The sequence below is a fragment of the Semicossyphus pulcher genome, unplaced genomic scaffold (genome assembly GCF_022749685.1).
Source record: "Semicossyphus pulcher isolate SPU_LCO1_2020_fin unplaced genomic scaffold, fSemPul1.0.p SCAF_10, whole genome shotgun sequence".
NCBI classification, from domain to species: Eukaryota; Metazoa; Chordata; class Actinopteri; order Labriformes; family Labridae; genus Semicossyphus; species Semicossyphus pulcher.
In genome coordinates, this window is record NW_027211604.1 from 19,547,942 (window position 1) to 19,571,323 (window position 23,382).

Sequence of the window (23,382 nt, forward strand, 5' to 3'; positions counted from 1 at the left end):
GCCTCTCAGAGTTTCCACTGACGTGTCAGCGTTCACGTCTTCATTATTATGGATGGACGGCAAATTCCATGTTTTTGTCCTGCACTTATAAAATGTCAACTCAAATAGGCCACTTCAGAGTGAACTTTCGCTTGTTTCAATGGGCTGTTTGTGCGGTAACCATCGAAACAATCTGAAAACAGGGAAGGCTTTCTGTCCATCCTACGCAGTAACTGTTGCTCGTCCACCAGACACTCGCCGCCTCATGAGAGCGTCCTTGATAGCAACACCTCCGAGGTTCATATCTGAAGCGTTGCATCAGCTCGGCCAACGCCGTGCCATCTGCAGCCGGATGATCTCACAGCTTTAGACGTCAACTCTCACCGCTGTGGGCTAGACAGATCTGCGCACACAACCACACTCCAAGCTAATGTATTTAGCAAGAATCTTTCACAAGAGGGGAGCAGGTTACTTTTCCATCCATCATCTATACCGCTTGTCCTGTTCAGGGTTGCGTAAAAGATGTAAAACATAAGATTAATAGGTTTATAAATAGGTCTGAAAGAGTAGAGAGTAGGTTGGTAAAAAGAAGCACACACACAAAGACGCACGCTGTCCTTCAGTTGCTCCTTTGGATGTCCTGGTGTTACCCTTTGGGAAGTTGGATGCTTTCCCACTTTACAGCCAACGCCATGGCAATAAAAACCAGCCAATGCCAAAGGACCAATGACTTCCCCTCAGATCTCTTTTTTTATATGCAAACTGCTTTATTATAGAATGGGAAAGTAAAAGGGGAATCCAAGTGAACCATGAATGACGCTGTTGGGGATCAAATGCAATATTTCATCAGCTTGAGAAGGGAGTTACACGCCCTCAGTTTCACCAAAGCGTGTAATTCTCCGTCTCTTTAAGGAGGAGATAAATCACGTGGATCCTGGCTTATTCAAACACACACAGTAGGCCCATTGAGGAGTGCTGTAAATAGTGTGTTTAATCATTTTTGCCAGTCAGTAAGTCGTCTTCTTCTTTGAAAGCAAATGCAACTGGAGTCAATTACCGCTAATCTAAACAGGAGGGGGAAAGCCTTAGATACCAGTAATTCAGTTATCAAGACTTAAAAAAATCCATGTCCCAAAATGCAATGGGGTTTTTTCCAAAAAGCTGTATTGTTGAAATGGAGTTATGATGTGTTGATGACTTTATCTTCATACCAGTGGGAAGAGGCCAGAGTGTAGCTTAATCCCATTCCTAAAACCTGCCAAATGTACAGATCCAAGTCCACACACACACACACACACACACACACACACACATACATAAACTCTTATATAGCTAGCAGTGCTGCATATGATTTGTTACGTGCAGTTATGTGAGTGTTTTGGCACACAAAGGAGACAGCAGTTTGTGGGATATCATGTGAAAGTCGTCATCTTTCCCCGCTTACAGTCATTCTTATAGGATTAATGTAAATACTGTCTTTCATTTCTCCTTTTTTCTTCATCTCTTTTTGAGACTTTCACACTCAGAAATAATGAAACTTTATACTCTGGATCCCCTGTGGGAAACCTGTCAGCAAGAAAAATATTCATGCTTCTCAGCAGAAATGATTGCATGCTTCACTGCTCTGGTGTTGGATGGCACACGATTGATCTGACTCTCTCTCTCTCTCTTTCTCTCTCTCCCATGGGTGTTGTCTTTCAGGTCGGGCTCAGGAGACAGAGTGTGGTCGCCAACTGTTAGCGAAGATGGCAAGACAAGCCCTTACATGGAGCCTGACTCACAGGTAACCACTGTTTACTCTGGAATTATCCTAGCTCAAGTCACAGGGGTCTCTTTAGATTCCAGTTCACACCCACTGGGATGCTGTCAGAACTTATCCGAGCCTGAGTTTCAATGCTCAGATTTTGGTCAGGCCTGGGCTGGAAAATAGTCTTAAAATTACTCACCCGCCCACAAATGAGAGAAAGGACTAATCAGTGAAATCTTTGGTTGGCTTTTGGAAAAGAAATTGTCCGCCCGCCTCTGGCCAAGTGGTGAGACAAGCATGTCTTATATCCGGAAAACAAAAAGAAAACAACAACGCTGGCTTTATATGTGTGTTCATTAAATAGAGCTGTAAATTGGGAGGGGTCGCTGGGTCCACAAATGTTTATGTATTCTCATTAAATTGTTTTCTTTCATGGATGGATGGATAGATGGTAGCTAATTAGGTAGGTTGCTGGGTGGATGGATAGATAGATAGATGGATGGATGGATGGATGGATGGATGGATTAGTTACATAGGTAGGAAAGTAGAAGACAGTTAGGTAGGAGATAGATGGAGAAACATGTTCTCCCGGTGGTCTTTTCTAAATACTACAACACCCATAAGCCTCAGCTGCTGTTGCTTGCTGCTTAATTCATCCAAAACTGTTCAAAAGTACATTTACTGAAGCGGCAGGTGCTTATAGGTTTTCTCACCACTGTAAACTTTAGCTTGCAGCTCGACTCGCTTCACAGTGGACAGTTTAAATCATGACTGGATGATGCTTGCAAGGATGCACCTTGGCAGTCTCTTCCACTGGAGCTTTTCATGCAGGCACCCTTTGTCTTTCATCTTGAGTCCCTAATTGTTATCTTTGCTGCTGCTGATTCATTGTGGAAGGTTTCGTGTCCATCCAAGCCATGGAGTTGCTCCAGCAGTCTTGCACTAGTTTCTATGGGAAAATAAATTGTCCTTTTACTTGGACAAACAGGAAGTCGAGAAATAGGCCCCACTTCCTCTCTATGTAGCCTTGGTATAAAGAGTTTTTTTGCAAGAAAACTGTAGGTAGGTAGCTATAAATGGATCGGAAATCCAGTCATACTTTAAGATCTTCTGCTTTGGATTAAGGTCCTGTGCTACCTACCCCATCAGCTGCCAGAGAGGATAATTCACATCTGGGGTCGTAACTGAAAAGTACAGTTCACTGGGTGTGAGACCCGAGTCTTCTCAGCCTGTTTATATCATAAACAGATTCCATGGAAACAGACACAACACTTGATCCATAAATTACAAATACACTTTCATTCACATGATTAAAGATGAGATAATGCATCCCACTGTTCACGGAATGGTTATGAAATAGTATCTTGATTGTTCTCCAGTCGTCCCAGCTGCCAAGCGGACATTCGAGGTCTGATGAACTCTAGCAGATGATCTTATTCCAAGTTTTCCAGTGCTGGCAGGCCCACAGGTTTCCGAGCACAGAGAGAGGTGTGTGTTCGAGTGCACATATGCTGCAAGTATGGACAGACAATGAGCATATTGTGGCTCGGATATGCGAGTGTCCATTTGTCAAGTATTGTGTTGTGGTAGTTAAGGAGTCAGGACTGGTCTGTGTGTGTGTGGCAGGGTGTCTTTGTCTAAAAAGGGCGGAACAGACCCACAAAGAAGTGGTGAAATCTATCCGTCCACTCATCAATGGGAGTTTGACGCCTCACAGAAAAGTGCTGCTTTCAATGGCCGAGGCAGAAGTGAAAGAAGACTTAGCGTATCTAATTTGACAGGGTTGATTGTGGTCGAAGGACCAGAACTCTCAACAGATGATTTTTCTGGCTAACGTTAGAGGATATTAGCAGTTTCCCGGGAGACTTTTATTCTGAAATTACCAATCAGTAAATTGAGCCAAACCCCAAATTTAAGTGTATTCCATGGCCACAGAACATGTTTCATTTTGGCTGCAATGGAACCATTAGAGTGGTGTAAAAGAGTAGTTCAAACAAAGTCTGCAGTTTAGCCTGTTCTGGTTCAGGTTTAACTTTCGGTAAAAACGATTTTATTGTTTTCATACTTCTTTCTCAATGGATGAAAATGTCAGTCTGATGGCCTGTCAGTTTGTTAGTCCATGACTTTGGTCATTAGACAGACAGATGGACTTTATTTATCCCAAACTGGGAAATTTGGATGGATTGCCAGTTGGTACAGATTTAGTGTCCCTGTGAGAATTATTGACTTTGACAATGACTTTGGTGATTCCCTGACTTTTCTTACAGACCTGGCAGCAGGTCGAAGTTTTTACTTATCCGGTGGAATATCTCAACTTCTATTGGATTAATCGCCCCAATAGTTTCTACAGACCCTCGTGGTTTATACACGATGAATCCGAATGATTGTAACGTTCCCCGGTTTTCCCCTCTAGCATTGTCAAGAGATTTACACATGCGAAAGTGTAGTCTCTCAGAGGTTGTTAGTTTCTCTGCACACTCCTGTTGTTATAGGAAATTCTGCCTTAATACTACAAGGCCTCTGCTTGATACTCTTATCATTAAAACAAACCTAAAGGTGCATGCTCTAGCCTCCATTTCAGCCATTATTTTCGTGTATCACATCACTTTGTTGTTTAGTTCATTGCAGTGCAGTCATAGAGAGGTCAACTTTTATTTTGCGTTCATCTTTGCTTGAGATAAACTACCTAATACAAGCAGTCTGCAAGCAAGCGAGCCTTATAAGTCCAGCCAACTCTGCAGCAAGTCTTCATCTCAAAATCTCAGCACCGGCTCAGGTCTTGATTTGATTAAGACGAGGAAATACCAAACCTGAGCGAGAGGAACCTTCAGCTACAACTGTTTATACAAACACAGACACGCATGACAGGAGGGCTTCATGTGTGGGTAATATGAGAGGAGCAAACCTGCCTCTCTCATGCTCTTTGACTCTCTCTGTATCTCTGAAATATCTTACCCAGGCCTTCCTCTCCTCTCCCTCTCTAAACTCCACAAATGTTCCCTGGCGTCTCATTTAATGAAGTGAACCTGGACGGCTGGAGACAGCCAAGTCATGGCGTCTTTATGGTCACGCTCAGGTGGATTCCTCTGAGTATGAAAAGAGGAAGCATCCGCTCCCTGGGGCAACATAAAGGACCACGGCTCTCTCTGTTTTTTTGTGTATTCAGATACGGCATGAAGGGTTACTCTGACACACCACAATGGCGATTGTTCTTCAGACACATAGGAAACAATATATGCACCGCGGGCCTCTCTTATACCGGCTGAACCAAGTCCAAACTGATCTGTGTGATACTCTTGGCCCGCAGTCACTTCAAGAATGAGCCAGTTTGGACAGTAAGAGCAAAAATTAACCAAATCAAATCGCTGGATTAGGATGACAACTCGCTTTCTGATTGTGCAGGCAAAGATTTGAAGCAATGTGTCCGTCATCTGAAATCTACCTACCGCTTTTTGACATGACCTGCGACACCAGGACTCATGCTGAAGCAGCATGCCTTGGCTAGCAGGGTGAGAACTGAAACCCAAGTGGCATACCAGAATGATTCAACTCGAGTATTGATACAACAATTCTTCTGGAAAATGACCACATATTTCCACAGCCTACGCAGGAATTCATTGGTATATTTCTCCAGAAAAGCTGCCACTTGAGCCCCAGTGTAGTTGTCAGTCCAATGACGGCATGCTTCGGGACATTCTGTATTTAACATTTCCTTCTTTATACGGTCCTTTTGTTGTTGACCGACAGGCTTTGTTGGAAATTCCAGTCTTACTTGTGGGAATTAGCTACTGAGCAGGAAGCACATGGTAGCTGTGAGGTGTTTCCTTTCACCTTGGGAACACGGGACTCTCTCAGAAAAGGCGATGAGGAAATTATGTATTTTTGGATAAAAGTAAAAGATGACTCAATACTGCGGATGTGACTGTTTTGCATCTGTATTGGACTGTATTTTGTTTCCAAAGAACTGTGCTCATGTCTTAGCAAGACTGTCCAGAGACTACCCAATGTCATACAACACTTCCTAAAATAGAAATCATTTTGAAGGAGTGAACAGGGATGAGATAATGATGAGGTGTCATAAGTAAAACATGAAGTGAAGGTCTGACATCTAATTTTAGATTTTTAAATCTTCATCTTGTTCTTGGGAGACAAATAAGTTGTAACTGGATGCTTCACAGAGTTTACACATTTGAAGCAAAAGATCAGGTTGCACTTGAGGGAAAGGATGTTAAATACATATTAAGCTAAAAAGGTGTAGTGGAGTATCTTGATCACTGTTTTCGGCGTAAAATATCCTCTCTTTGGAGATTGAAAGGCAAGACCTACACCATTGGTTGTCACGGTTACGAGTTAAACAAAAAGGTGAGGACCCAGATGCAGACTGAAATAATGGATTTAATAAACAAAAGGCAAAAATGCAAAAACAAAATCTAAAATCCAACAAAAGACAAAAAGGAAAATCAAAAGGCAGAGCAAAAAACTTACAACAAAACCAGGAATAGGTAATCCAAGAGACACGAGGGGTCAGGGGAAGCACAAAGAATATCCAGGGACATAGACTAACTCCAGAGAAGGACGACACAGGATAGACGACATAGACTCACGCACGGTGGATGATACAGGATAGACGACATAGACTCACGCACGATGGATGACAAAGACTCGCGCACGGTGGATGACAAAGACTCACGCACGGTGGATGATACAGGATAGACGACATAGACTCACGTACGATGGATCACAATGAACAGGCAACGAGACAGGGGAGCACAAAGACTAAATATACTTAGGAGGTGAGGCTAATCAGACACAGGTGAGACAATCAAGGGGCAGGTGAAAACAATAAGGGCAGGGCACATAATCCAACAGGCGGGAAAACACACAAAGGCAGGAAGTAAAACAAGACAAAACAAACATAGGGCAAGAACTACAAAATAAAACAGGAAACACTAAAAACCAAACTCAGGACTGTGATAGAACTCATGCAGAAAATCTCTAGACAATAAAACACAAATGAATTACATATCTAAACAAGACTAAATCAAGACAAGGACACAATATATTAAATACAAAATTAAACAATAAGAACTCATGACAGGGAGACAAAGAGACAAGGTAAAACAAGAAATGATAACTGAACACTGAAATACAAGACAAAAACATAACTAAACTAGATTGGCTCATGACATTGGTCCCCAACCCTGGGAGCTGGAAATCAATACACCGTTGCGTATAGGCAATTGATTGATTGATTTATCTGACTTAAATAGTATTTGGTCTAAATAAGTCTTCTTTTTGGCACTATTTGCTCAATCATAATCACCATTCTTCTTCTATCCAACTTGTACATAACATAGTTGTTGGATCAAACAGTGCTAACTTGACTGTTGATAAGCTTCTAGCATTCTTGTTGGTTGTTGTTACCTCAGTGAATCAGATAAACACAAATAGGGGCGACGCCTGCGAGCTAGTTCAGGCACACAACTCGAGCTGCACTGATTCACACTGCCATGCGTCCTCTCCACGGTCACCTGACAAACCTTCCGCTCTCTCCCTCTGCTCTGTCGTTGCTATCGCTGCCCTGCACCAGTCTGCACTCAGACTTCAGCTCCGCCCCAGCATCCACCTGCAGGCTACGGCGGGGGTTTAAGAGATTATCTCATCACTCCTCAAAATCTGCATGTAAGTAATTCAGCGAGGAGTGATGAGGTCGGAGCCTAGACGCCAAACACAAGCTATTATGCCGCTAAATAAACCTGTCAATCTCAACGTGAGTTGTCTGACTGAACTTCAAATGGACTCAACATTTTTCCCTTGGTCGTCCTTGCATCCTTGGAATCTACATTTATGCTGAACTGGAAAATAAAGGCCGAATAAAACCTAAACCTTCACCATCAGAATCACACACTAACGGGGTAATGGAAGAGGAGAGGTTTGTCTCGCCCTTGTGAAGAAGCTTTTCTTTGCTTCTGACCTCATCCGATCATCTGGTATCTTCATCAGTGGTCTTCTAGAGTGAGCGGTCAAATAAGCAAATTATCACGTTGGCGAATGTCAAGATGGATCAGATTTTGTGTGATGTTTTTGGATGAAATACTGTCTAGTGGCTTTCACATAGATACCGCTACCGACCTCTTAATGTCATCACATATCTTAAATCTGAACGTTTTTCCAATGAGAGACAGTTTAAGAGAGAAAATGTCCCCCAGACTCGTAAATGGTTATCTCATTGTACATCTGTCTGCCCTGCTCTTGGACCAGATTCATGCAGAAGAAAGGTAATACCAGCAGTTACTGACATCTCAGGTTTTTAAAATTCCTTCCCTTGAATTGCACGGTGGCTGCTTCAAGTAGGTGGGAATGGCCTGTTGGTCAATGTTAAAACCAAACAGTATTCTTTGTCATGCAACGTCAGAATACCATTCACGGCTGCTACCCTATTATTAAAGTGAGAGCTATTGTGGCCGTGCACTCTGGCCTTGTGGAAAGAATGAGGCTTCACAATGCGGAAGCTGGGATATCTGGATCACACGTCACCGAGGCCTCCGGGATCTGGCAGCTGAAGGCGAATTCTCCAGACTAACATTAACAGGGGCTGACAGACAGAGTCCTTGCATGACTTGCAGACCGTATTTCCTTCACTGCTTGGGACCGAATTTTCCTCCAGACAAAAAAACTCTCTGCATGATACCTACTTTGTTTTATGAATGGAACAAGGCAGCTGCTTTCCAATGTCTGTCATTGAGAATCATTTGCCCTAAAAGCAGACAATAGTAATAAGTTAAAATATATGAGTTCAGCGAGATATACTGTTTAAAAGTTTATCTTTATTCACACAGAGGAATAATAAGACAGGAACTAGCCAGTAAGAAGATTTTGTGCACAAACATTTATACCACCAAATACCCAGAATGCCTTTAAACCATGTTGGTCCATTAAACAGTTTAGTATTTTCATTGCTTGCCAAAAATCTGCAGTGGGTCCACTGCTTTTAATCCCCTGCCAGGGAATCTCAGACCAGTTTAACACTGCTGGGAAGTCTTTTTAGCAGAGCCACATGCCTTCTAGATAACAGACCTCTGACCTTACTTATTTGGTTGTTTGTGTTCACTAATCAGCCAGTAATCCTCAGAAATGTCCAAATCGGCCTCTTGGTTTTCCTAATGGAGCCCCCCCTCCTCATCCCCCGTCCCCCGCTCTGCTGGCTGTCAGCGAGCTCGGGAGAGACGGGGTCATAGAGAGCAGTCTCTGCTGGGGTAATAAAGTCTGGAAAGACTGCAGCCAATCAGGTTCATTCTGATTTGGAATATGCTAGGTTTCCAATAATTAAAGGAAGATTAATGTCTTTACCTCTTTATATCCATCCACTGCTGCTTTTTGTTTTCCTAAACCCTGAAATAGCCTGCACCTGTGTAGAAATCCACACGAGTCTTTTTAGTTAAAGTCCTCTTTATCAACCAGTTTAGTCAAGAATTGAATGTATTGAGAGGTCGGTTTATGAGAGGAACAGCAGAAAGAACTCGGCAACCACATGAGTCCATAGCACACCATGTTAAATAAATGATTAAATGAAGAAGAGTAAGTAGTAAACCAAGTGTAAAGAAGGCGTGAAAAGCCCCCAATTAGTTTTGATTAAGGTCTTTTTTATTGTTGTTTTTTTTCACATTACATCATGCAGTCAGCGTCCGTATGAACAACAAAAGCACAGAAAGGCTGCCAAAGAGTGTGAGATTTCAAGGCTGACCCTCTCATGGTATATCTAATCTTCTTCAATTTAACATGGAGCATGACTTCCCGATCCAATGACTATATATTGGTGGAATAGGGTTCTTCTGTTTAAACGATATCAGTCTCCTGGCCAGGAGAGAACCATGCTGGTTTCCAACCTACTTAGAGGGGCGCTCAGCAAACAGTGAGTGGATAAGACTTTCCAAATATCTTAGACAAATGGTTTGCCAGAATGTGTAAATCTTTGGGAATGTCCGAGAGATATGCAACAGAGGAGCTGGAGCCTGCCTGCATCGATCACATGCCGGTTTTAATCGTTGAAGGCCTCATTTCCAGTGTACACTTTTGTACTACCCCCAATTTTAAGTGAATTTCTGCCCTCTTGTTTGGACTGCATAAATCCACATGATGCTTTCATACTAACTAAACTTTAAAAATTGCGCCGCGGCCACAAAGCAAACGTTCATGACAGTAAATTTCTAAATGGAGGAGCTTTTTTGCTCTGATGCACCATGCACTTTTACATAACCTTCATCTGTTAAACCAGCTCCACAGAACTGTGGTTATGAAACCAGAGTCTATGGTCTGAACATGTCTTCAGATTAAACTGTGCAATTATTGGCCTTAGCAATTAAGCCAACTGCACGCTAACTAACTTAGCGATCAAATTTCCTTTTAAAAAGAACCCTCGCCAAGATGTTTAATAACTGCCCGTTTCCTCCTCTTAACTTAGTTTATGCCTTAAAGAAAACTTGTTCAGTATCATCATCAACCAAACACCAGCTAGTTAAACAATGCACAGTCAGTGATGGCTGCTCTGCTCATGCTATGAAGGAACACAGGTGCCTTTCTTTACAACATGCATTCAGTCCAAACTGAAACATTTAGTTGCTCTCGTTTTATTGTTCATGCTTTGAATTAAATTGCTTTCACCTGAGACATTCAGCTGTAATTGGCTACATCAGAGAGGATCTATTTCACCCCTGTGGCGACTTGGCTCAGTCAGAATGGAAGTAAAAATATCTTAATAGCTTGATTTAATAGAGGAAATGGATGAAATATTTAACATTTTCAACTGATTCTAAAGCTGCATCCATCTTCCTCCATTGCATTTCTTCCCTCTCAGACAGGCTCAAGGCCAGAAGCCCTAAAAACTCTACGATTTACCCCCCTAACCTCGGCTCTCTGCTCCCCCGTCTGTCTGTCCTCCAGGCGAGGCACCCAGGGCCCGGCCCGGGGAGCCATAAAGGGCTGGTTTGTGTTTGGTTAGCGGTGCAGAGCGCCATGTGAAAAGCTTAATTTCGAAAAAGGTCCCGGGGGATTAAACCATGCAGGAGGCAGAGAAGAAGGAGTTGAATTTGTATATGTGTGTACGCTGAGGCAGGCAGAGGTCTTGCTCTTTAGTTAAAGACAGGCATATGATTTCAATTAAAGTCCTCCTCCACCTTTTCTCTCCTTCTCTACCCCTCCTCCTCTCATCTGTCTACCTCTCTCCGACCAAGCTGCGGCTGAGCTACCAGAGCTGCAGCTGTAGTCGTCTCCCATTCAAGCTCCGATTAATCAGGGTAGCTTTTAGTCAGGTTGATGAATGGAGGAACTTGGTGCCTCTTGGCCGGATGCCCTCAGTTAAACTGTGAAAAAAAATGCTCATATATTCAAACTTTCTCGCCTTCTTTATGCCTTTCTTTGGCACACACACACACATGGGCAGTCATGCTGAACTATTAGCCAAGCTCTGCTACCATTGTAAAACAGGTCTGTGAAATGTGAATTTATGTGAATGTAGCAGCAGACAAAGCTCGCGCTCATAAATAGCTCCCACTTTTTGTGCTCTTTTTCCGCCTTTCTTTCCTTCTTTCAAAGTTTTTCTCTCCGCAGCAGGTCGAGAGGAATGCAGTCAAGATTTGGAAAAAAAAAGAAAAAGTAGCAAATCTCAAGAGGGAGAAATTAGGAAATAGATGATCTCACAGATGGCCTTTTTCAACAACCTTGTTGTGTTGAGTTTGTGTTGGAGATAGAGCGAAGCTGCTCATGTTAACGTTAAACTGTTTTGACTACATTAGGAAAACAAGATAAGGTTACCAGGGGGAATTGGGGTGATAAGGCATTGACCAGATAAACCCGACTGTCACCCAAAGAGAACATCTCCATTAAACCTTCATGAAGTCCGAGCATGAAAAGTCAGAATAAATCTTATTAATGAGACAGCTGATTTTATGATTAAAAAGATCCAAGCAGCCGTACTTTTAGAGGAACTTGAAAGCACTTACAAGTCCTGAATGTTACCAAACTGGCATTTTTATAAGGCGAGCACCAGATGTGCAGCCTTATAAATCTGCCATCCGCTCAGAGAGAATATCTGTGCAGCAGACACGCGAGGCCGGAGAGGAGAGAGAGGGGAGAGTGTTAGGAGAGAGAAAGACAAGTGGAATGGTCTGGGAGGGGGGAGGAGAAGGAGTCGCACCCTGTCAGGCAGGAGTGTGAGGGTGAAAATGGGTGAACATAAATGTGCTGTTGACAAGAGGGAAATCTGTTTAAACAAGAGGGCTTTTCAGGGCTGCGTCTCCCTCGTAACTTAGTACATCTTTTAGTATTGTTCTTTTGTACAATACTCATAAAGGTACTCATATTTTACTTTTCATACCAACTCTCTCCTTCTGCATTTACTACTACATACTACATTTTGGAGGCAATATTTCTCATTGTAGTGTGGTATATGTCTTTGAAGGCTTCCATCGATTTTCTATAGTGCTTATCCTGTTCAGGGTCCTGGGGGGCTGGAGCCTATCTCAGCTGTCATCGCCAGTCAATCACAGGGCCGACACATTGAGACAGACAACCTTTCACACTCACACGCACACCTACGGGCAATGTAGAATTTAAGCTGACGAGCACGTCGCTGAACTGTGGGAAGAAGCTGGAGTACCCGGAGCGAACCCAGGCATGCAAACTCCACAGAGAAAGGCCCACTTGAATCACCGTGCAGCCCCTATGCAGATTATGATAGATTAATATGAATAGAAGTGACATCAACAAATAAAATTTAAAAAACAATCATTTTATTCAAATACAATAACATGTATTATCCTGAAGGAACCTTTCTGCATAATAGGTACTTTTTCTTTAGGTACTTAGAGTATGTTACAATGTTACAGTTTCATTTAGCAGACGCTTTTGTCCAAAACGACGTATGTGAGAGTTAATGCAACACAAGCAACGATCGAGACAGGAGGGAACGGAGTCAGTAAGAGCCAACGAACTGCTTCAAGTGCGATCGGACACAGGTGCTGACAGGCAGAGTATAGGGCGTTTTTATTTTTGTTCGTTTTTTTTAATAATAACCATCATCATCATTAAAATCCTAATCAGCATAAACTACATCCTCGATGTCATCATCATCAATAGCAGCAACATCATTAAGGTCAGAGGTGTTCATGAAAGAGCTGGAGCTTTAGCTTCTTTGTAAAGGTGAAAGGGACTCGGCGGACCGAGTGGAGTTTGGGAGCTCGTTCCACCACCTGGGGACTACAGAGGAGCAGAATCTAGATAGGGATATTTTGATGCTTAAACTAAAATGGGCATTGCTTTCGTATAGCATTGCCTGACTTACAATTAACAACATCAGGACAGTATTAATTACAAAGATAACGTCTGATTTAGCCCCTATTGATATCAGACTTTGCACAGCTCCCTCTGGAACACAAAGTAAATGCAGGCGTGTTATCCTGTTGTGAACAGAACTTTTTGCTACATTAGGTCAGTTCCCCTTTAAGTAACATTATTTTAACTTCAAATATCAGTACACTTGGACGCCCTTTTCTTGCGTTTTTGTTCTGCACATTCATTACTTATCTGAATCAGTGGTGTAAGAAAAACAGATGTTGTGTTGCTTTGATTTTTCAGCCCATCTGACCCAAAGTTCTTAATTAGAGTAAAATAGACTTGACTTCATCTTCAGGACACTTTCCACTCACAAAACCTTTATCTTTATTTATCACCATATACATTAGCATGTGATTACCTGTCCTCCTTTACATGTCTTGTTTGTACAGATTAGGACTCATAAAAGTCTCTAACTGTCATGACCCTGCAGGATTGTGTAACATAATACACTCTCAGGGATTTTCCTCGACCTGCCTTCTTTATTTTCGGAACACAGGCATGAAAAGATTCAGTCACACAGTTATTGTACTGATTGTTATCTGCAGATTTATCCTTTGTCCAGATCTGACAAATGAATAATGGATTCTTATAAAAGCACAAAAAGACATGTCGAGACAGCTATTTGTCCTGAGGAACTTCACTTTTCCAGTTCTGTGTGCTCTCAGGAAATGAAAGACGTCAGATGAATAAAGGAAAGATAGCTGAGTTCAAAAGGACGCAGCAGGGTTGAAAACACCTCACCTGAAAGTACAATTATCTCCATATTAAAAAATGTAGAGGTTAGAGGACCTTTTGATTTGCATCACATGTGGTCCACCATCTGTGCAAATACAGCTAAAGATAAAGAGTAAGAAGTGGTTTGGTCGCTGGTCCCTGTGGTGAGCACCAGGCTTCAGAGTGTCTGGTTTACTCGGAGAGCGAGCCGCAGAGAGCTGGGTGTTTCTGACATCCTGCCCAAACCGGGTTTGGCTCCAGCGGCAGTGAACGCATGCTTCTCCCAACGTTAACCATTAACGGCTAACTGTTGGCATTTTGTTCAGAGGAGTTTCTGGAATCATCCGTCTTTACTGTCCGAGGTTTTTGGGGGCGAGTAGGAAGAGTTGGTTTTAAATTTCCTGAGAGTCATCTGTCTTAGCTGCGGGAGGAGGGCAACGACAGAGCGCCTTCCAAGTTCAAGATGTGGGCTGTTGGTGAAGGGGAGAGCTCGCTGAAAAGTGCTGATTACAGAGGACCTGTGTGTGTGTGTGTGTGTGTGTGTGTGTGCGTGTTAGTGCTTGTGTGTGTGTGGTCTAAGGACAGGATGACCCATCAGCAGACCCATCTGTTGAAATGACAGGGGTCCTGTCTGGAGAAGCTGCAAACCTCTACCACCCATGGCTCAGGCCCTTTAAACTATCCCCAAACACACACACACACACACACACACACACATACCAGTGGCTCATATTAAACCAGCCTGACTGTCTCCCATCCCACAGCGCTGCCTAACATGTAAACAAGTCACTCTGTCTCAGCTGAATGTTTACAGTCTCGAGTTATGATCATGTGCAGCTCTGTTCCGTCACTCTGGCTATCTCTGAAATTCAAAGCCCCATAAGAGGTGGTGACATCACCGTTCAATAAAACTTTATCTGTACTCTCCGAGACGGACGAGCCGAGCTGGCAGCGAGCGTTATCTCTGAAGTGCGCTGATAGCTGCGGTAAACACCGAGCTCTCGGTGATGTCACTGTGGAGTTTGTGCAAATGCATGCAGAGGGCGTTGACCCCGGCATAAACACTCTCAGTGCTGAGTATACAGTGGTGCAAGTGTAGGTGTCAGTGCATCTGTCCTGCATTACATTCGTCCAAACAGTTCCAGCAGCGCAGCTATGTGTCGGCTACAGCACGTCAAAGAGACGATAATTTAATCTTTTACGTGTCTCAGCTTCTATAAACTTCTCAATCCATCGAAGAAGCAGAAAACATCTCTTCAATATTTACACCACACAAGTTAAATTGTTTTGACAGAAACATCTGCAGGAAATCTAAAGCAAGCTCCTTCTTAATAAGCCCGACTATTAAAGAGGGAAAAGTAGTGGAAAAAGCTTTTTCTTATCCTCACCGCTGCAAGGCCTCATGTGGGAGCGACCACTGTTTTCGCCTCTGAAGAATTGTGGTTTTCTACTCAAAGCACCACTGGGCTCGTTTCTCTCCATCTCCTCCTCTTTTTATTTTCATTTCCTGAACCAAAAGGCATGATGGGGCTTTCTGTAATGGGTCCATTAGCCTTTCTTCTTCCTCCTAACATTAGTGATTCTCTCTTTGATGTTTGTGGCGTTTCCCTTTTACTATTGTGTTTTTGTTTGTCTGTTTCTCCAAAACGTCCACACTGTAAACCAGGCGTGTTTTATACTTATATAGAAGGGCCATATTCGAAAAGATGAAGGGCCAGCGGGCCGGACATTTACATTTCAAACACCTCACCTGTCGGTCAAAAAAAATTAAGTAAAGTTAGCATGTTGTGTCATTAAACCAATGACTGTATATATAGATGGACGACACGTCTCCATCTGCTCCCATCGTACGAAATTGAAGCCAAAACAGCCCCGTGACGGGCGCTGCCATCTTGCGAGTAAAGATCGCGGGTGAAGCAGCTGTAGCCACTTCCGCTAACCTTAACCTACTGAAAAGACAGCAAGGATCCCACTTGTCGGCGTGTTTAACAGCAGAACAGCTTCTTGTGTTGGTCTTGTGTTAGTCTCTTGTGTTAGCAGATTCACAGATATGGAAACTTCTGCTAATCCGGGACAGATCAGCTGCAGGAGCCGTATTTGTCAACAGAGCTGTCAATCATCCTTTTTACAGCGTCAAATAACTAATTAAATCTAAATGAACAGTTTAAAAAAATAATAATGTATTTGGTGTGTATTTTGATTTTATATGTCCCACCTGTTAACATGGAGGAGGCAGGCTTTATGACCTATACTGCAGCCAGTCAGCAGGGGGCGATAGAGAGGGTTTGGCTTCAATTTTAGGTAGCTGTCATGTCATCCATCTTTTTAAACAGTCCATGGTTTAAACCCATTGTTGCAAAATTGTTGCAAAGGCGTTCATACTCATACAGCTTAGGTTAAAACTGTTTTAATTAAAGAAGTTTTTCTGTGCAGGACATTGAAATAACTTAGGTTCTGTATATTCACCTCGACTCATATCCCGTCTTTTTTCAGCTTGTGAAGTTATTAGATTATTGTCAAAAGTGCAAACTGACTTAAACTCTATTAGGCTGCGTCAACAGCGTGGAAGGTAATGTTGTTTCTTGGACTTAGACTTATATGTTTTAATAGAAGATTAATGGACTGGACTGAGGTCGTTAAAGGACCGCATTTGGCCAACAGGGCACCAGTTGAATAGGTCTGCTATAAACAGTAAATATGTTGTCATGTCCTTTTACTTCTACATTTTAAAACAATTTTTTTTTTTGTCTTTTCAGAATTTCCGTCCCATCACCAGCGGCTACGGCGGTTACAGCCGTAAACCTTCATATACCCCTGAGCCGCAGTCCCCTCTGCAACTCCAGTCCCCTCTGCCTGTCCACTCTCCTCTGCCTGTCCAGTCCCCGCTGCCTGTCCACTCCCCTCTGCCTGTCCACTCCCCTCTGCCTGTCCACTCCCCTCTGCCTCCCCAGCCTACTCACCTGAACAACGGACACTCCAGGCCCAACAACGGACACAGCTACGGATACGGGAACGGAACCGGGCACGCTCAGTACAACAACCCGGCCGGACTTTACTCTCACAATGGCAGCAACGGGGACAGATCTCTGCCGAGCAAGATGGGAGGCCTCAACATCAGCGCCACACACAGGTGAGGGGATGCAATGTTGAGGTATATTGTCATTTACGTGTTTAAAATGTAGTTAAATCGTGGATTTTCTTCACACCAACAGTAATTTAAAACCTCACGGATGCATGTGTTCACATCCTGACGACACTAACAGATGCAAACACAGAAACAGACACTTGGAAGTCTCCTAACACACCTGCACAGATGGCCGTGTGGACTGGAAAAGCCATTTGTTGTTGTGCATCCCCTCCAGCGGGCAATAAACATGTGTGTTTAGACTCCCAGTGAACATCCTCTCCAGCACTCCCAGATTTCCCCAGGACTGGACTGTTAATCCTGACCAGGCCCACACGCACACACACACACACACATAGGAAGGACAAAGAAACAGTAAAACAGCATCCTTACACAGCACATTGCCTACTGACAATCTTTTACTGCACAATTTCCACAGTTCTTTCTATATCTTTCACAATCTCAGGCTCCCTCTCTCTCTCACACACACACTTGTTGCAGTGAAGCGCTTCCTTCAGTCTCCTGGAGCGCAGCCTGGAGACAAACATGCAGTTAAGTGTGTCAGGATTTGAACACATCTGTCAGCAGTCGTGCTCGTCTCCCAGAGGCTCCGGCGTTTCAAAGTATCACATGAACGGGATCCGTCCTGTTAGGTTTGGGAATAACTTGATGGATGGATGAACGCGCAGAGCGGCTGTGATTAAGACTTCAGGCCTGTGGAATCACATGTCGGGTGTAAAGCGTACACCTCTGTTGAGGTCTCTGTGTGTCCTCTGCTGTCCCACTAAAAGGAGAATCAATGAGATGTGCTCTACATGGTCTGTTTAAACACAAGAAATATGCTGTAGTTTTGTTTCTTCAGCTGTTTTTCTGTCACATTTGGTGGTCTGTTCTTTTAGCTTTTGTTCAGGCTACTTCAACATGTTTGCACACTTACTTATTTCCTTAAGAAACGACCCTGGATCTTTAACAGGCCACTAAAACAAAAGCAAAGCGCTGTTTTTTCTCACCTGTTATCCCACCATCATTAATCAGAGTCCATTGCAATAAAACTGTATCTTTGCCCCCCTTTGTCTCCTCCAGCCCGGAGCCTCCCACACACTCCCCCGTGGGCCGTAATGGTATCGACACGCAGTCAGACGTCTACAAGATGCTGCAGGACCACGTGGAGCCCGTCTCTGAACCCAAACAGTCCGGCTCCTTCAAATACCTGCAGGGAATCCTGGAGGCCGAGGATGGAGGTAGGGATGCCTGTGTGGGTGTGTTTCTGTGAATGCTTACAAGTGTGTGAAGGTGGAGGGGAAAGATATGTGGTTCCACTGCAACCTACAGCTTTAGAGGTATGTTACTTTTCCCAGAAACAGGAACATTTGTGTAATATTTTATCTTCAGATGAAGGCTGGAATTTGAGTTTGTCTGCATAATTTTCAGTATTTGTAGCAAAGGTTTAGGGAGGACTTCACTGAAGGATTGCACAGCTTTTGCGCCCACTAAACCTGTGCAAATTACACAAAAAGCCTCAAAGGGTTGAATGCACCCCAAAGTGCCCTGCAGAGCAAACAGCGTCTCTGTGCTGCGGTGCCGTTGGCGCGTATCAAAAAGCACCTAATTCACAAACAGCAGCGCTAACAGCACCGCACAGTTTGAGTGAGCTGGTGGTAACTGTGGTGCAGTATTATAAGGGCTGTCAAGCTCACTGATCATGATGACCAAAAGTGTATTTGTCTGTTAAAACATTCTCTTTTGTCATTATTATTATGATCATGAGACCAATCAGGTCTGTGCGAGGCTCAACCTCGGCACACGGGCACACTTTGGAGCGGGATTATTATATGGACAAGCTGCTGTTGCGTGCTCATTTATAAAATGAAGCTGCGTTACAGACGGTTAAACTTGTAAACACCTGTCGAGTCCGGACTTTACAATAAACTGTTAAAAGAGCTGCCCCCTCCTCTCCCTGCTCATCATCGATCTGTGCGTGGAGTTGAGATTAGCACCGCGCAGCAGAGAGTGGCGGTGCAGACAGCTTCTCTCATCAATCAGACACAAAACAAGAGCAAACTGCACGGATCTGCAAAGCTAAATGGGCGTGTTGGCGCCTGCATATCATGAGGGCAATGTGCTTTGTGAATCAGACCTTGAGACGGAGCAGATAGTGCAAATGATGCGCAATTTATGGAGCTATCAGCGGCTGTATTTCATTCTTAGTGAATTCCTCTCTTAATGTCTTGTACGAACAGCAGGGGTTTTAGATTTCCTGCCCCACCAATAGACAAATCGCATAAATATTTCTCGGAATGGAAGCTTTCAAAACCAAAAATACTCAGATTTCAGGAGCTGTGAATATTTGGCTTTTTTGCTTGAAAAGATTACCTTAAAATAGTTTTTAAAAAGTCATCAAAAGGGCAGAGAAGGGCTACATCATCTCTTCAAAAACAGCTTACATCATTTGCAACAAAGAGGCAAAACTTGGCCAAAAAACTGACGACTAAAAAGGAACACTTTCAGTCAGGTATAAAAGGAGAGAGTTATAGCATGACGGGCAGCTGGGTAGGCAGGTTTTGTAATATCTGTTGTATAAGGTGGAAAATTCTGAGTAAATATTTCCTCCTGTGCAGATGAGACTCTTGATTGCAGCCAAAGGAACATCTTGCCTTGCTCAGGCGGCTTTTGTCTCCCCGCTCTGAGCTCCCCTGTCTCACTGGCATAGTTTTCCTTTTATAGAAAGACACAGACAGCGAGGACGGGGGATCGAGAGGAAGAGCGAGAGAGAGAGAGAGAGAAAGACAGAGCTAAGGGGAAAAAGGGCAAGGGGGAGCTGACGATGAAGTTCTTTAAATAGCTCACACTCAGATAAACAGGAGAGGAGAGCTTTGGCAATTTACTGCAAAAACAACTTCACAGAGGACAATAAAGTGAGAAATATAGTTTTCCTGTCGGCCGTCTGACCGCCCGGCATTCCAGCTTTTGAGGAGACGTCATGTGATGCTGACAGCAGCGGAGGAGGGCTAATCCTCTGAGCTAAGACATTCCTTTCAGGGTCCATGTTTACCACTAAAGCAGGGAAAAAGCTGTGAAAGTCGTAATTATAAGCCATGTGTTGGTATGTCAAGGCGGAAATAGCCGGGACTTTCGAGAAGTGGGCTTGTGACCTGTTAGCAGAGATCGTCTATGATTAATGTTTTTCTCAACCGCAGCAGCGAACTCTGAAGTGTCCTTGAGAAAAACCCTTTAACCCTGATCGCTATTAGCGGAGTGTTACCAGCTGTGAGTTTCTGCAGAGTCAAAGTCAGCATTTATCCCAAGCAACCTTTTCAAAAACTGGTTTTAATAGATGTATTTTGTCATCGTCGTCGTATTTATCGCTTAAATTACACGACCGCTGTCCAAAGATTTTAAACACTCTGGTTTGGTTGATGTGGTTTTTGGATGCGAATATCAGTCGAGAAGTTTTTTGTTCGAGAACCAATTCATGACTAAGTCTTGGTGTTGATTTGAATGTTTTCTTGTAACAAAATAACGTCTGCTTCTAGTTAATGTGTCGTCGTGAGAAAATACAAAAATATAAAAGAATAAAAATGCCCCATAATACTGTATAATAGCATCATAAATGCACTTTCTCTGGAAAAGCGGAACGTGTAATGCTTCGTCAGAACATAAATCACATATTGTGCAGCACGTCCTCAAACACAAACGCTACTCTCTCTTGTCAGGCTCTTGAAACAGTCATTAGCATCATTGCTGTTGCAGGTTGCTCCGTCAGTTTGTGTTTCCCTTTACCTTAAAGTTATGACCTCGAAGTTCTCAGTTCATAAGTTCACTTATGTTTGAAGTTGTATCTGTAGTCATCGATCTTTTCTTTGTTTCTTCAGCCATAGTAGATTACTGTTTACTCACAACACTTGCAGAGACCGGAAAAGCAGCCGCTTAGCTCCACCTACCCTCTCTGACAGACCAACCACTGCTGGCTGATGGAAAATGCGTCACTAACTGGGCGCTGATTGTGATTTGTTTCTGCGAATGTCGCTACAGACACCCAGTCTGTAATACTGCAAATGCAAAGGCTTTCATCAGTGGGCCATAGGCTCAATCACCATTGTGTTACCTCATTCTGTGATAACATTTATTTCTAAAACATCTTCGAGATTATATTGTTAACCTTACAAGATTTGTTATTATCGGCAGTTTGGTTTTTAATCGTGATGAATTTATTTCCTCTAAAACATGGCATGTAAACTTTCAGAAACAACTATAGATTTCACTGGGCAAACACAACACTAACAGGGCTGACTTAGTCTAAAAGATCCAGATAACAGACTTGCTAGCCTAGCAACATAAAGGCTACAAACAACACAAAATGCACACACCATCCATTTGATTTCTGTGATGTAACCTTGCATATTAAATAACTGACAATAATTGGAGCAGCGAGGCCTGGAGCGGAGCAAGACCACACTGTGTCATTCAGCACTTTATATTACACTGATGGCAAAGGGAGAGAGGAGGAGCTTCAGGAAGAGACAGATGCTAACGACAGACAAAAAGGGTTGGAGGGAGAGAGACTCTGCTGATGGATTAAAGAGGTTTAAAGGGTCTGCTGTCAGTCGGCTCTCAGCTTTAGAGACTGACAGGTTGATTGACAGGTTAAGCCCCCGGTGAAACAAGGAGACAACTCAGGTTTACTTTGGGATCACCTTAAAAGGTACCTGTCTCTCTGTTCATGATTGGAGCTGTCATTCAATCTGTGTGAGAGAGTGAAATCCTGCATCAGTTTCCCCCTGTTTGTTGCTTTTAACAGCCCGATAAGAAGAAACAAGAGAAATGTCACAATAAGACACATTTTACAGTCAGGTTAGAGTCAAATCTTTGTGTTTTTGAATGCATACTTTGCTGTCAGGCTTTTAAATCACAGTAGTTGGTCCCCTTTTGAAGGTGAAAGCCCCTGTAGAGGCCATGTTGACTTTCAGGGGCTTTTAAAGTTAAAGCAAACAAGAGTGTCAGTTTACCCAGAATTCCTCAGGCTGTGATTGGACACCAATGTGGATAGAAGAGGGGTGAGGTGACTGTATACTGGTGTTAGGTTAGGGTGTTTGAAACAATATTACCTTAGGTGTTTTTTTCCATAAAATATTAAAGGTATAATAAGTAGGATTTTCCTAGAAAAATAAAATATATACTTTTACAAATGTAACATAAATCAACACTTATGGGCCTCTATACATGTTTGTTGGTGAGTGTGTGTGCAGACCTTTGTGAGACCCTCCCCTCTGCATCTATGTTGTTTTACTTTGCATGGGACGTTTTCAGGAGGGGCGCTGTTGTTGTTCCCTGAGCCAATCACAGCGTATAGGTGGGTGTGGGAGTGGTTCAGATTGGCAACTGGGCCCCATTCAGACCGGTGAACATATAGAAAGAGCGATGCAGAGTTGGCCGTCTTTCTGTTGGACAGGTAGGGGCCTCAAACCGGGTAGGACAAGCTAACCCGCAGTTTGCATGCTAGCACAAAGGTAACCGGTGTCTAGCATGCTAGCTAGCACAAAGGTAACCGGCGGTTAGCATGCTAGCTAGCGCAAAGGTAACCAGCGGTGAGCATGCTAGCGCAAAGGTAACCGTGATGCTGTCGGTGTTAGCTCGGCGGGGTGGGCGTGTTCTTGAGCTTCTGGTGATGAAGAGCCCTAGGAGGTGGGGCCCAGTTTGAATGTGTTTTTGACAAAATGCAAGGAAAAGTCCTACTTATTATACCTTTAAGTTATTATGTTGTGAAAATCAGGCTGAACAAATAGGCCTATGCTATTAAAATAAAATAAATAGTGTTGTTTCTAAGGGAAATGCACAGAAATGAGAATGAAACTTCTGGATGAAGACTGGAGATTGGTCTGCTAATGATGTGATTTTAAATTTGTTGACCTTACTGAGGAACATTTGAGGTAAATTGTAGATGTTATTCGGTGAAGTTTTTCTTCAGCGGTCGGAAAAAGAAATAAACCAAATTCCTGTGACCTCATCCATTCCCTGAACCCCACGTTTATTTAGTTAAAGGAAATTCAGATATAAAATCTTAATTTGTAGTGTACGTCTGATTCTTTATTTCCAGAAAAGTGCCTTTTTATCAGCTTCCAGTGGTTACTTCTCTAGTTTCTCACAACAGTGATGAAGTGGAGAGTGCCCAGGAGGGAAGCTGCAGGCTGTGACCTTTCCCAGAATATCTCCAACCTCGGTGCACAAACATCCATCAGCATCACTGCTATGCAGCAGTGGAAATGTTGTACTTTCAAAGTAAAAGACTTTTCCAAATATTGCTTGCCTCCTGGAGTATAATCTGTAAACTTGGAATGATATAAAAATATATAAAAAAAATATATAAATTCATCTTTGGGCCGATGCAGCGGTGTGATAGTGATTACGTGCAGTGATGACCACAGCTGAG

The 23,382-nt window shown here is 43.2% G+C and overlaps 1 protein-coding gene across 1 annotated transcript in view; it reads left to right on the top strand.

Annotated features, from left to right (window-relative positions):
- Nucleotides 1–23,382, top strand: part of pdlim4 (PDZ and LIM domain 4) — a 57,150-nt gene that overhangs the window by 22,935 nt on the left and 10,833 nt on the right. The window contains exons 3-5 of the mRNA XM_069672071.1: nucleotides 1,681–1,762; nucleotides 16,588–16,961; nucleotides 18,039–18,196. Of these exons, the coding sequence (XP_069528172.1) occupies nucleotides 1,681–1,762; nucleotides 16,588–16,961; nucleotides 18,039–18,196 (614 nt within the window). The remainder of the gene's footprint in view (nucleotides 1–1,680; nucleotides 1,763–16,587; nucleotides 16,962–18,038; nucleotides 18,197–23,382) is intronic.